Source organism: Rhinichthys klamathensis, unplaced genomic scaffold (genome assembly GCF_029890125.1).
Source record: "Rhinichthys klamathensis goyatoka isolate OS25496 unplaced genomic scaffold, OSU_Roscu_1.1 h1tg000124l_1, whole genome shotgun sequence".
NCBI lineage: Eukaryota > Metazoa > Chordata > Actinopteri > Cypriniformes > Leuciscidae > Rhinichthys > Rhinichthys klamathensis.
This window is the reverse complement of record NW_026606661.1, coordinates 225,890-240,547: the sequence shown is the minus strand read 5'-3', so window position 1 is coordinate 240,547 and position 14,658 is coordinate 225,890. Positions and strand designations below refer to the sequence as shown.

General features: G+C 37.0%; 2 protein-coding genes and 1 long non-coding RNA gene across 4 annotated transcripts; all 3 read left to right on the top strand.

Moving 5' to 3' along the window:
• The first annotated feature begins 715 nt into the window (after positions 1–715).
• On the top strand, positions 716–1,371 carry LOC130089093 (uncharacterized). Its single transcript, XR_008807538.1, has 3 exons — positions 716–1,010; positions 1,123–1,161; positions 1,255–1,371. It is a non-coding gene; the product is annotated as an uncharacterized LOC130089093 (long non-coding RNA).
• A 95-nt stretch (positions 1,372–1,466) lies between these two features.
• si:dkeyp-67f1.2 (uncharacterized protein LOC556106 homolog) lies at positions 1,467–3,454 on the top strand. The gene is made up of 5 exons (XM_056256165.1): positions 1,467–1,482; positions 2,068–2,118; positions 2,231–2,315; positions 2,420–2,546; positions 3,337–3,454. Exons 1-5 carry the CDS (start codon positions 1,467–1,469, stop codon positions 3,421–3,423), a joined length of 366 nt encoding a protein of 121 aa, XP_056112140.1. The 3' UTR covers positions 3,424–3,454.
• Positions 3,455–3,984: 530 nt separating this feature from the next.
• LOC130089091 (protein FAM107B) lies at positions 3,985–13,478 on the top strand. Of its 2 annotated transcripts, none has more exons than XM_056256182.1 (5): positions 3,985–4,191; positions 5,495–5,552; positions 6,858–7,062; positions 8,638–8,785; positions 12,903–13,478. In XM_056256182.1, exons 1-5 carry the CDS (start codon positions 4,168–4,170, stop codon positions 13,017–13,019), a joined length of 552 nt encoding a protein of 183 aa, XP_056112157.1. In that variant the 5' UTR covers positions 3,985–4,167; the 3' UTR covers positions 13,020–13,478. The 2 variants fall into 2 exon arrangements, with proteins under 2 accessions (XP_056112157.1, XP_056112156.1); XM_056256181.1 differs by having other exon boundaries at positions 5,495–5,561.
• The last annotated feature ends 1,180 nt before the right edge of the window (positions 13,479–14,658 follow it).

Here is a 14,658-nt window from a genome sequence, read left to right as displayed (position 1 = left end):
TGTGTGTGTGTGCCTGATCTTTGCTTGACTTTAAAACAGCTTCTCATTTTAATCTCAGGGTTGTTCCCACTGGATACTATGAACAGTGCCACTAATACCAGAAGCACATCTTAATAAGTGGTTAACTGTAAACTGTCTTATCAACTGTAATGTTGCTGTAGAGTTTGCACTCCAGTGCCTTACTGTGTAATTTAACTGTGTTATGTGAATGAACAATAGTCTGCTTTCCTATACTGGTAATGGTATTTACTAATGGCAGTGTTTGACTTTACCTGTTTGTTAAGGTGATAGTGTTGATAAAGCAATATTATGTGGGGCCCAGAGCTCCATAACTGTGTTTTTCAGTTCTTGATTTTTAAGTATTTTTGATGATTGAATTCTATATCTTTTGATTTTCATGCTTTCACCTGAGACTCAGATGTTTCCCCATTAATGTGGTTTATTTAACTGAGCAGGAATAAAATTATATACATTCATATTCCACGTGTGTTTGATAAGTATGCATTTGCTGTTTTGTCCACAAGAGAGCAGTACACAATTGTAAAATCAGTGCATGCAATGACACTTCTCATCTGCCTAGTTGACAGTTGGTTAGTTGAGAAATTAGATTGTTTGAAACAACGCCCGGTACATCCTGTTGAATCATGTTTCGGGCTATAGCCCTGTGAACTTTCAAACAGGTAACAACTCCAAAGTGTGAGAGAGAGAGAGAGAGAGAGAGAGAGAGAGATAAAACACATTTCTTGTGGTTTGAAATCATTTTAATGTTGCATCGGGCCCTTGAGAAGCCCAAGAGTATTCTGTGCTACCAAAAATGAGACTTAAAGGTAAAGAAAACGTTTTTGGCATTTCTGATTAATTTGTGTGATCGTTTGTGAGTATAATGATGACATATTAATTGTGATATATTCATTTACAGACTGTTTATGTTCTCGTAACAATGCTGATCATCTTACAATCGTGTTTCTCCGTCAAATGGTCAAAACAACAAGAAGCTGCCAAACGATCATGTAATGTACTGTATATGACAGCTTGTGTCATGCTGCATGCATGATAATCCATTTCAATTTTATTACTCTGTTATATTTTAATTTGTCTAAAATGAGGGCCTTTATATTTCAGATGAAATTAATGGTTTTGTGACAGACTGTGATAATCCAGGTAAAATTCATTTGTATGTTTTTGTGGGTGAGAGTTGCATGGGTGATTGCAGTACTGTATTTTTTCATGCAACTTGTTTATTTCTCTGTGCAGGTCTGTTTAAGACTCATTTAAATTGCTGTCCACTTAAACACTGCCCTGTCAACTACTTCCCATTCCACCTTTACAGCGGTGTAGCCGATGTAGTGACTGCAAAAATTTGCTTTAACAATAGAACCGTAAGTAAGAACCGTTACATCATGTAGCTTATTCATGAGAGATTAATACAGCGTTAAAGCAATAGTTCAATATTCATAGTTTATCTCATGTTGTTCCAAACCTGTATGAGTTCTGTTCTTCTGTTGGACACAATCTTTTATTTTAAAGAATGTTGGTAAACCAGACATTCTTCAAGTATCTTCTTTTGTGTTCAACAGAAGAAAGAAACTCATACAGGTTTGGTGCAACACGAGGGTGAGTAATTAATGACAAAATGTACATTTTTGGGTGAAATATCCCTTTTAGGAAGTTAAAAATAATAGTTCACCCAAAAATGGAAATTCTGTCATCATTTACTCATGTTCATGCTGTTTGTCCATTATTTGTTTGAAAGCTTACAGTGGTACAGCTTTCATATATTAAAATATTTTTGGTGAATATGCTAATTCATCAATTGCTTAGTTCATTGTGAAAACCGGTCAATTTAATCATTTAAAAAGTATACTGCTGTCTGAAGAGTCTTGTTCGTTTACTACAAATAATTATGCAGGATTTAATTTTTTTTCTTGTTTATTTCAAAACATTTGAATTTTGACATGGAAATAATACTTTACTATTCTTTTATATGTATTTTTTATACATGTTTACAAACAATTAATAATAATTATGGACATAAAATTAAATAATTGACTCTTTTTTTTTTCTTAGGTGGAACCGGTGAGGTTTTAAGAAATGATTACTTCAATGTGAAATCTAAAGGTAGGTCTCTTAAAGGATTTGTGCATGCAAGAAATTGTATCTATTAAATCTAAATTTAATTGAACAAATAAAGCTATCTTGACATACGGAAACACTTCTTTTATCCTTCAAGATCCCGAGGAATTACTTGCCTATCTAAAGACACTAAAGCCAGGAAATATAGTGCTTGTGGCCTCACACATCGACCCTACACCACAGTAAAAATCTGACAGCCTTCAGACACCATCAACATGATTAACTTGGGTTTTGAGTTGAATAATTCATACATGTCTGACTTCCACTGCCACCATCTCTCTTCTAGGCTGACTGATGAAATTAGAGAGATGTTCACTGCACTGGGCAACACCATGGTCACATCCCTGAAGCCCAGGGATAGCTGGGTATTCGCCGGCACCTTTGGAATAATGGAAGCTAGACCTTTTGAAAAGGTTGGAATGTCTTGTTCTTTTTTCTTCATTTTTAATTGCTTTCACAAACTGAGCAATGAGCTATTGTCTGTGTTAATTTCAGTCATGACAACTCTCGGGATAGTGTCAGGAATGTTATACCATGTTATACCATTACCACAACTTAACTCTCTCTCTCTGCACACACACACACACACTGTATGGTAAATACTGTAATGGTATAACATAGTATATTGCATAATACTAAAATAACACTGAACAATAGACGTTAAAGGAATTCTGGATTCTATAGAAATTAATAGTTCAGCCATGAATCTCTACTCGCATTCTGATTGGCTGCGGATGTTACAATGAAACAACAAATCAGAATGCGAGTAGAGATTCATGGCTGAACTATTCATTTCTATAGAATCCAGAATTCCTTTAACGTCTATTGTTCAGTGTTATTTTAGTATTATGCAATATACTATGTTATACCATTACAGTATTTACCATACAGTGTGTGTGTGTGTAGAGAGAGAGAGTTAAGTTGTGGTAATTTTTTTTATATTTTTAGTCATTTTTGTACTCTAACTTCAGCCTATTTCAGTTAGTTTCCAAGTCAGCATTTCTATTTTTGTATTTAACATTTCATTTAAATTCATTACATTTGTTTTCATTGACATTTTCATCTAATATTTTTATTTTATTTCAGCTTTATTTCCATAAATGAAAATGTTTTTGTTTTTTTAAATAGTTTTAGTTTTATTGTTAATAATATCCACTGCTATTGTGCAAAACAATTAAATAGGTTGTTTTCTGTTACGTTTAGTTGATTCAAAATGATGTGGGGAGAAACGCGTATGGAGACTGGCCTGAGTTGAGTTGGGGGAGGTCATTGGCTGCTTACCTAGAATAACTGAGACTGAATGAGTCTGCCACTTTAGCCAACCTTAGATCACCACACTTCTGGGACATTTGAAAATGGTACATTAACAACTCTTTTTGCTGACTTCCCTCCCTTAGCAAATAAAACTGAAGGAATAGTTTACTCTCATGTTTTTCCAAATCCATATAACTTCCTTCCATAAAACACACAAGGAGAACTTTTGCATATGTTCACATTGCTCTTTTCCAAACAAGAGCAACATTCTGTCATGATGATCATATTATAAAGCAAATAAAAATGTGAAAGATAATAACAGAGCTGATTCTTTTCTCATACTGAATTCCTTCACATTGGTTCTTTTATATGAAGGTAACACTGTTGCTGTTGATATTAACAATGAACGGAAAACGGGAAAGTGACATCAGTTTTAACACAATTCCTCTTTTTCTCTCCCCCTCCCTCTGCTGGATTGCAGTACCAGTTAGGGCACTGTATGCAGTCTGGGATTGCTAAAGTGTGTGTGTGTGTGTGTGTGTGTGTGTGTGTGTGTGTGTGTGTGTGTGTGTGTGTGTGTGTGTGTGTGTGTGTGTGTGTGTGTGTGTGTGTGTGTGTGTGTGTGTGTGTGTGTGTGTGTGTGAGAGAGGGGTTTGCTTGGAGGGATGTAATTTCCCTCCTGCCTCTCCTCTGGCTCTGCATGAAGATAGCAGGTGGAATCCCAAAGTAGTTGTTTCTGGGACAGTCCTGAGGCAGTGAGTGCTCGGCACCTTTGGAATCATGGGAGTGACCCATGGAAAGAAAGTAAGTAAGGATATTTTATTCCATTTTGAAGAACCGGTCTATTGCTATGCGTGTAAGAACGATAAAGAACTCTTATATGTGTTGATTGTAAATGGACAATAGACAACGTTTAAGACTTAAATTTGTGAAATGTATAAGTTGAGAATGTTAGTTTTGTTCTGTTTATGTTATTTTTTCCTATTTTTGTGGCTTCTAATCATAAAGTTTGAGCATGAGGCATTTAATCCAAACTAAAATACATGTATATAAGTTCATTAGTTTCAGTTCTTAAGAATATGTGTGAAATCAAGGCATGCAGTGTTGTTGTTTTATTATTATTAATATAGTTTTATAGTAATAGTTTTATTAATGTTTTTAATTCAAATGTAAAAAAAAAAAACTGAAAATGAAAGTTTTTTTAATATTAATTTTTTTTTTATTTCAATTCAACTTTTAGTTCAGTTTTAGTTCTTATTTATTTCCAATTAGTAATTGTAACTTATTTCAGTTAACTGCCAAGGAAAGTTTTTCAAATAAAAAATCTTTTTTTCTTCTTTTTTTTTTCAGATTCATGTCAGTGAACTAAAACGGCTTTTAGTAAGCCGTAATAGCAACTAAACCTGCATTCTTCTCGGCTCCAGACATGTTAATCTGCATAGCTTACATGTGACTTTTCAGTGTAAAACAGGCATATATTTGGTTGCAGTAACTTTAACAATAACTGATGTACTTTTCATTTAGTCCAAGGACTCCTCGTGACTTTCCTGACACGATCACATTCTAGACAGCAGATTATGAAGGGAAAATGGAGAGTTTGTTTGGCAGGCCCAGTAATGAGGTGGCTAAATGCCAGCTGGTCCCAAAACCATTTTAGTCCAATATGATCAACCCAGCATGGTGTTCACACACACACACACACACACACACACACACACCCACAATGCCTCCCTTGTGTTAGTGCAAGTTTCTCTCAACACACAGGGCTATTGTCCTCTTCATCAACAGCTTTAGTGATTATTTTCGATCGTTTGGATGGATAGATAAGGATGAGACAATATAGCGATATGCAATATAGACTTATTAACATAGTAATAGTGATAGCATGGTTTTTGGATACTGCTATGATGGTAATACCATGGTATTATTTGAAATACCATGCTATATAAATATGTTAATCACACAGTAATATGGTATATAGATCACTATACAGCTCTTCACTGTGAATAGCAGAAGGAAACTGCGAAATAAATGAAAGATTTGTCTTCTGTAATTTGTGTTGTGGTTAAATATTATGACTAAATATAATATCCATATCCTCCCACAGGCAGATCATAATCATCAGAGTCATAATTCTGCCTGTGCTCAACCACTTATTGGACCTGGTGAATCAGGTTTTCTGTTTTTTATATTATTTGTTGCAATTTCATGGACTAATGCACTGAAAAAAAAAGGAAAAAAAAGATGTGATCAATAAGTCAACATGTTTTTGCTATTAACTCATGAAAACAATTTAAACAAGTTTAACTTTTACAAACAAACAAAAAAAAGAGTTGAAATGACTTGTACAGCCAATTTGATAAATTAAGGCAGCAACTGAATAAAGTTGAATTATGTGGATTTTCGTTACACTGATGCTTTTCATTAATATTGCTCATTCTGTCTTAAAGCTGCAGTCCGTAGTTTTTCCTCTTTGTCGCCATCTCTGTTCGAAATCTGCAATTGCAGTCATTGGCGGAATTATCAACTTTACGTGGGTTGTGCCTCGGCTCGGCACTGAACAATGAATCCAATGTTTTGAGGGGAATGTGCAGCTGTCAGTCACCGCGCCAGTGTGGATACTGTCATTCGGAATCACAGATTCTACTTTTTGGAAGTATGACCAACATAAGAATTTTCACCGGAAAATATAATCTGAAAAAGTAAGTAACATCCACTTTTGTTCTGACCAACTAAGGGGAAAAAAGCATTGCAGGAAATCGCGCTGATTAAATCTAACGATCGCTTATCATATCACGTCAAACCATGCAAATTATACTTTTCTTAAATTGTTAATGTTCAACATCAGCATTACCTGACTACATTTAATGCCCTTCCGATATTTTTTGTGTTTTCGAGTGGGCCCGGTTGCAGTCTCTTTTTTTCTGTAGGCACTCAGAAGTCTTTTGCATTTTACAACGGGTGAGTCTCCAGTTGTCACTGGTGATTGTCGTTTGAACCTTTCTGGATCCGCGATCAAATTGATAAGTTTAATTATATCAAGTGCTGTGAGAAAAGGCTATAAATCTCCACCTCCAACATCCTCACACGCAATATAGCCTACTAGCCGAGACTCCTTCTTTATGTGTACAGATGTGACGTAATGACGCAAAGACGTGCTCGAATTCCACCAGTACCACTGGAATTAAAAACATTACAAGCTTACCGTTTTGAATCGAGCTAAGGCAAGCAGATAGTTTTGAACACTGGCTGGTTATGTACGTGCTCAAATTTATTTTGGATAATTTTAACCCAAAAAAGTTACGGAATGCAGCTTTAAACAATTTATTAAACTTTGGTGAATTTGATGCTTCAGTCATGAGAGGAATCCTATTATTTTTCGATGCAAATTGGCTTACGATTTTCACCTGGTGGATGATATTGGCTGTTTTGTAATAGAAGGCTCTCTTTTGCTTTTTTCCCTCCATTAGATTTAGTCTCTGATCTTGGATCAGTGATAGATCCTGATCAGACGTGGGCCAGAGAAGAGGATTTAGACCAGAGCAAGTTGCTTCCTGAGCAAACGGACAGTGGTTACTATGAGGAGCTCATCAGGCCCAAAAAGCTCCACAATCCCATCAAAGCGTCCAAGTGCCATCGGGAGCTCCAGCGAGAGCTGATTATTACACACAAAAGGTGCAAACTGACCCAGATTTTGAGCAGAAAGCATGTTCACATTTTGAGGCATGAACAATAGCTTAGTTTCAGCCTTAAATTATCACCTGACCTAATTTCTAATCTCACTTCAAACATGTGCCCGCAGCTGAGTGTATGTCTCCTTTGCATGTACATGTTCTGTCCAATAGATGTCAGTAAAGTCAAAGTTGTGCTTGCAGTTAAAGTCACCATGAAATCAAAATTGACAATATATATATATATATTTCATGGAATATTGCAGTTTTATAAAAGATTTTTCCATGCACATCATTTTTAAATGAATGTGCCCTCATAATCTTAAATAAAAATAACCTCCTCTCCCTCTTGCAGTGACATCTATTCTCTTCTCTGATGATGTGTTTACTGGCGCAAGGGCGGGGCAACCTGTCACTCACATGACATCACAGCAGTAACAAACCACAACCGTCCAATCAGTTTGCGATGGACAAAATCAAGTCCCACCCTACATTTTTTCTTGTTCAAGAAGCTGTTTACTCAGATATACTTCAGGGAAGAAAGACTATTTCAACTTATGTTTAATGCTGACTTTAAAGTAGTTTGTGTAGAGGCTTTTTGGCGTGGATACTTCCTAGTCCTAAAGCATTTTCTGAAAAATTATCGCTACATTTGGTGTAGGCTATTTGAAGTGAAAACAAATGATATCAAAACTGACACTATTTAATTCCTTAAAACACGCTCCTTATAGCAACGGTTCATCAGTACATGTCATTACGAAAAAAATAATCCATCAAGATGCCATAACTGGCTTTACCGCTGAAAAGGTTTCCTTTTTAATGATGTGTTAACCAATAGCTAATCAGTTGAGGTGCGTTCAATCCATATCAGAATTACCATAATTACAAGATTCCAACTTGTAAACAGTGTTTACGTGGTTCACGTCCTCATAGAATTATCTTCTGAGAGCTCCAACTGTTACCACATGACCGCTGTAGATCGTTTTGCCCTTGATAGTGTTGCCATAGAAACACATAATTCGAGTCTAAGGACTTGAATGACTTCGAGTTTAACACCATGCCTTGTCATCATATAATCAAGGCAATTACGACATGGCGCAAACTCAGTATTATTATTATTAGGCTGTATTTGCACCTTTATAAATTGAGATGGTCTTTTGTTCCCTATTGTGACGTATATCCGAGTTAAACTGCTTCTTGAACGAGAAAAAATGTAGGGCGGGACTTGATTTTGCTGTGATTTGCCCTGTAAAACTTTAAAGTAACTTCCCCTCCCTCTTGCAGTGACATCTCTTCTTTTCTCTGATTGACGTGTTCTTTGGCATGAAGGCGGGACAAGTTATATACATGGATAAATCACTTAAAATAAATACCGCCATATTCCATTAAAAACAAGAAGTGTCTATTTTGACTTCATGGTGACTTTAAGGATGAACTTGATCTTCAGCCTCCACATCCTGATCATTCCCTTTTTCAGCCAATTACAATGAATAAACTATTTCTATAAAGAAATATATATAAACACTATAAGTAACAATACCGTAATGTGAGATTTAGTAACACTTATCCTATCTATCAGAGGAGCAGTGATGGAGGAGAAGCCAGAGTTACAGCGAGTTCTTGAACAGAGGAATAGAGCTCAAGCTCTGAAACAAGAGAGAAAACAGGAAGAAGAAAAATCACCCCTGGAGCAGGAGTTACTGAAGAGGCAGATGAGGTTAGAGAAGGTAAACCCTGAAATAACACCCCTCAAACTAAATTGATATGAGTTTTCATATACAGTATTAATTAAATGCTAGGATGCTATTCAAATGACACAGAATATGCCCTGATTTTGTCCAGAAAATATTGATCTTTGGGGTTAACGTGATTTCACCAAGTAGAACATTTCAATCAACCAATCAGATTTGAGGGATAGTTTTTTAGTTTATGTCAAGTTTAGGCTTACAACAATGGTAAGGGGCTTCTACACCAATCCTATTCACCTATCATTTTCCTCTGATTTTAGGGATATATTCTGGGTAGGGAAAGGGTTAGGACTATGTTTTTGGACAGGAATGTTGATCCAGGAGCATGTCTTACTTGGCAAAATCACAGCGACCGATCTTTTGTTCCAAAAGTTGTATTATGGATCATAATGTATATGACCATTTTCTATAACTTGCTCCTGTAGACAGAAGTGTCCAAAAGTGATGTCTGGAGGGGATATTTGTGTTTAATGACCCTACAAGTTCAATTAAACCATCAAAATATGAGGAAAATATATTTGTTAAATATAGCTAATGTAAGAGCAAAACACTAAACTCGGTTAAGGTATTTATCTAACAAAATTATTTGACAAAAAAAAGGCAAACTACAGCTACATGTTTTATTTTACTATGCAAAAAAATGCATAGAAAAACAAAAAAGCTCACAGCAAAAAGTATACAACATATACCGACTACAACATCATCAGTTATTAATATTTAGTTGGTTCTCTCTTTTGTATTTGCATTTGTTCATAATTTCTTTGTGAGACAGCCTGACCAAAAATTATGTCCACACAATTTGGCATGTTTCATTGTGTTATCACCAAAAAAAAAAAAACTCCAAGCACAACTACACAATATGCTTCTTTAACACATTCTAAAGGGATGGTTCACCCAAAAAATGAAAATTCTGTCAGTAATTACTCACCCTCATGTCGTTCCAAACCCGCAAAACTTTCCTTCATCTTCGGAACACAAATGAAGATCTTTTTGATGAAATCTGAGAGCTTTCTGTCCCTCCATTAACAGCTACGCAACTACCATTTTGACGCTTCAAAAAGTTCATAAATAGATTGTAAAACTAATCCATATGAATTGAGACTCAATTGCTTTACATGATGAACAGAGTTAATTTAGGATTTCATTCACATATAAACACTGATCAGTGAACATAAACAGAAGCTGAACTGAACCTGCTTGACGGGCAAGAACAAACCTCACTGGTTCTTGCTGAAGCTCAATCGTGCTGCGTAACACAAGAATGAACCTCACTGGTTCTTGCTGAAGCTCAATCGTGCTGCGTAACACGAGAATGAACCTCATTGGTTCTTGCTGAAGCTCAATCGTGCTGCGTAACACAAGAATGAACCTCATTGGTTCTTGCTGAAGCTCAATCGTGCTGCGTAACACGAGAATGAACCTCATTGGTTCTTGCTGAAGCTCAATCGTGCTGCGTAACACGAGAATGAACCTCATTGGTTCTTGCTGAAGCTCAAACGTGCTGCGTAACACGAGAATGAACCTCACTGGTTCTTGCTGAAGCTCAAACGTGATGCGTAACACGAGAATGAACCTCATTGGTTCTTGCTGAAGCTCAATCGTGCTGCGTAACACGAGAATGAACCTCATTGGTTCTTGCTGAAGCTCAATCGTGCTGCGTAACACGAGAATGAACCTCATTGGTTCTTGCTGAAGCTCAATCGTGCTGCGTAACACAAGAATGAACCTCATTGGTTCTTGCTGAAGCTCAATCGTGCTGCGTAACACGAGAATGAACCTCATTGGTTCTTGCTGAAGCTCAATCGTGCTGCGTAACACGAGAATGAACCTCATTGGTTCTTGCTGAAGCTCAAACGTGCTGCGTAACACGAGAATGAACCTCACTGGTTCTTGCTGAAGCTCAAACGTGCTGCGTAACACGAGAATGATCCTCATTGGTTCTTGCTGAAACTCAAACGTGCAGCGTAACACGAGAATGAACCTCATTGGTTCTTGCTGAAGCTCAAACGTGCTGTGTAACACGAGAATGAACCTCATTGGTTCTTGCTGAAGCTCAAACGTGCTGCGTAACAGAGAATGAACCTCATTGGTTCTTGCTGAAGCTCAAACGTGCTGCGTAACAGAGAATGAACCTCATTGGTTCTTGCTGAAGCTCAAACGTGCTGCGTAACACGAGAATGAACCTCACTGGTTCTTGCTGAAGCTCAAACGTGCTGCGTAACACGAGAATGAACCTCATTGGTTCTTGCTGAAGCTCAATCGTGCTGCGTAACACGAGAATGAACCTCATTGGTTCTTGCTGAAGCTCAATCGTGCTGCGTAACACGAGAATGAACCTCATTGGTTCTTGCTGAAGCTCAATCGTGCTGCGTAACACGAGAATGAACCTCATTGGTTCTTGCTGAAGCTCAATCGTGCTGCGTAACACGAGAATGAACCTCATTGGTTCTTGCTGAAGCTCAAACGTGCTGCGTAACACGAGAATGAACCTCATTGGTTCTTGCTGAAACTCAAACGTGCAGCGTAACACGAGAATGAACCTCATTGGTTCTTGCTGAAGCTCAAACGTGCTGCGTAACACGAGAATGATCCTCATTGGTTCTTGCTGAAACTCAAACGTGCAGCGTAACACGAGAATGAACCTCATTGGTTCTTGCTGAAGCTCAAACGTGCTGTGTAACACGAGAATGAACCTCATTGGTTCTTGCTGAAGCTCAAACGTGCTGCGTAACAGAGAATGAACCTCATTGGTTCTTGCTGAAGCTCAAACGTGCTGCGTAACAGAGAATGAACCTCATTGGTTCTTGCTGAAGCTCAAACGTGCTGCGTAACACGAGAATGAACCTCATTGGTTCTTGCTGAAGCTCAAATGTGCTGCGTAACACGAGAATGATCCTCATTGGTTCTTGCTGAAGCTCAAACGTGCTGCCTAACACGAGAATGATCCTCATTGGTTCTTGCTGAAGCTCAAACGTGCTGCGTAACACGAGAATGAACCTCATTGGTTCTTGCTGAAGCTCAAACGTGCTGCGTAACACGAGAATGAACCTCATTGGTTCTTGCTGAAGCTCAAACGTGCTGCGTAACAGAGAATGAACCTCATTGGTTCTTGCTGAAGCTCAAATGTGCTGCGTAACACGAGAATGAACCTCATTGGTTCTTGCTGAAGCTCAAACGTGCTGCCTAACACGAGAATGATCCTCATTGGTTCTTGCTGAAGCTCAAACGTGCTGCGTAACACGAGAATGAACCTCATTGGTTCTTGCTGAAGCTCAAACGTGCTGCGTAACATGAGAATGAACCTCATTGGTTCTTGCTGAAGCTCAAACGTGCTGCGTAACAGAGAATGAACCTCATTGGTTCTTGCTGAAGCTCAAACGTGCTGCGTAACACGAGAATGAACCTCATTGGTTCTTGCTGAAGCTCAAACGTGCTGCGTAACACGAGAATGATCCTCATTGGTTCTTGCTGAAGCTCAAATGTGCTGCGTAACACGAGAATGATCCTCATTGGTTCTTGCTGAAGCTCAAATGTGCTGCGTAACACGAGAATGATCCTCATTGGTTCTTGCTGAAGCTCAAACGTGCTGCGTAACACGAGAATGATCCTCATTGGTTCTTGCTGAAGCTCAAACGTGCTGCGTAACACGAGAATGATCCTCACTGGTTCTCGCTCGTCAAGCGAACATGCTTCTGTTAATCATATAAAGCGATCGTGTCTCAACGTGATCAAAAAATCTGTGCATCATATAAAGCAATCATGTCTCTTCAGAAAATTTGGTCTAAACTGCTACATTTATATGGATTAGTTTTACAATCTCTTTATAAACTTTTTGAAGCATCAAAATGTCAATGGAGGGACAGAAAGCTATCAGATATCATCAAAAAGATCTTCATTTGTGTTCTGAAGATGAACAAAAGTCTTACGGGTTTGGAACGACATGAGGATGAGTAATTACTGACAGAATTTTCATTTTGGGTGAACTATCCCTTTACAAATATTTGAATAAAGGATGTAGATTTTCCTAGGCTGGACATCACTTTTGGCTATTACTGTATACCAACACCTCATATAGAGATGATTTCACTCTTTTAAGCTTGAGAGAGAGGCCGGTGAGCAGAGGGAAAGGTCAAAGGGCGCACCTGAGTTCATTAGGGTCAAGGAGAGTCTGAAGAGGACAGCGATCGCAAGTGCTGAGGAGAAAGAGCTGTAATCACACATCACCGTCAACATCATAGATCTACACGAGTGTTGATGCACCTCCAGATGATGATTTGACAGTTCTTCATTGTTTAGAAAGCTTGGGTTTGGATTTTGAATGAAATCAAAGAACGTGAAAGAACAATATTGAGGACAAGAAAGTTGAAAATGTTGGCTAATGATATGTCAGTGTTACAAAATGTTAGGTACTACTTATAAGTAGGATTTCATGTATTGCACATTAATTGCTGATTAAGCGGCTGTCATTTGCACACACAAGAACAGAATAATTCCAACTGGAACTGTATCTAGTGTTTGTGTATAGAAATGATTTGTCTGCCATATTTATAGATGATGCACTTTTATGCTTTTTAATGGAGTTCCTAACAAACCTTGGGCCATGTAATCCTACCAACACAATGCAATGTGTATGTGAATAGACAGAAGTCATGCCCACTTTTTCCACATGTATCTTTTGTTGTTTAAATATTTTTTAAATAATTTGGTATGTTCAAATACGCATACTAGTTTTGCGGTATGTATACAGTGCACAATATTCATGTTTTCTATGTGCACGTTATAACATGGATCTCCTACTACGTTTAACAAAATGTGCAGTATACAACCAGAGCATAGGACACTGTATCCCATAATACAATGCGTTAGACTTGATTTTCCATTTCTAGCATGACGAATGAATTGCCATTGTTAATTGCAAATTTTAATATTTCCTTTTCTTGACTTACCATTTGATCAGACAGGAAAAGTTTACACAAAATTAGATTCAATAAAAAAATAAAATAAAAAAATATATATTTTCTTATGGTATAATGCAAATTTCTTTACAATTAAGTCATTGTTGATTTATACCTTTTGTACAAGTGACTTTTTTACTGTTTTGAACGTCTTTTATCTAATTTACAGATCAAAAATGACCGGCCTCTTAAATTGCTTACCTCTCATAATGCAATATTATCAACAAATATTGTATTGAATCTTTTTGTCTACTTGTTTTCTTTCAATTTGCACAGGTATTGTATTTCTTTTTGAAACTGATTGAACGTAGGCCTCATTGATCTGAGCAGTTCCAAAAAGAAACCTGTGCAAAGTGAAAGTGAAAACAATTGATAAAAAGATTGAATCCAATATTTGTCAATAACATAGCATAAAAAAAGATTTATAAGCAATTTTTTTCAGCCATTCATTTTTGACTGGGAACAAGCTGGGGAATAAGTACGAAAAATATAAAAAAATATTGTGTTATATAATATGTTATACCCTAAGTAAAGTCAGTAAGTTTTAGTCCAATGCTATAACATTAAACCTAGGGTAGGAAATATCAGAGAAGTGAAAAATGAAAGGTGAATATGGATTATTGCATTTTTAATAATGAAAATGTGTTTTAAATGTTTTGCATTGAAATATTCACAGCTTAAATATTCAACCATGCTGAATTTCAGCCCATAAAAATGCAAGCCCTAAAAATACAATGCATTAAAATGCAAGCATGGTTAATGCAATGCATCTTTTTTTTCCAAGTATTGGAACAGGCTTTTTTGTTTCAAAAACATTTGGCATTATTTTACTTTTCCATTTTTTCAACCAGTATAACAAAAAGTGTTCATGAAAAACACTGCCTACCCTAGATTTAA

What these genes read in the sequence shown, in the direction of transcription:
- si:dkeyp-67f1.2 (XM_056256165.1), top strand. An exon ending in CACATCGACCCTACACCACA is followed by an intron (nt 2,316 to 2,419) that starts GTAAAAATCTGA and finishes TCTCTCTTCTAG; the next exon opens with GCTGACTGATGAAATTAGAG. An exon ending in AAGCTAGACCTTTTGAAAAG is followed by an intron (nt 2,547 to 3,336) that starts GTTGGAATGTCT and finishes TGTTACGTTTAG; the next exon opens with TTGATTCAAAATGATGTGGG.
- LOC130089091 (XM_056256181.1), top strand. Translation starts at nt 4,168, where the DNA reads ATGGGAGTGACCCATGGAAAGAAA. An exon ending in CTGATTATTACACACAAAAG is followed by an intron (nt 7,063 to 8,637) that starts GTGCAAACTGAC and finishes CCTATCTATCAG; the next exon opens with AGGAGCAGTGATGGAGGAGA. An exon ending in GGCAGATGAGGTTAGAGAAG is followed by an intron (nt 8,786 to 12,902) that starts GTAAACCCTGAA and finishes CACTCTTTTAAG; the next exon opens with CTTGAGAGAGAGGCCGGTGA.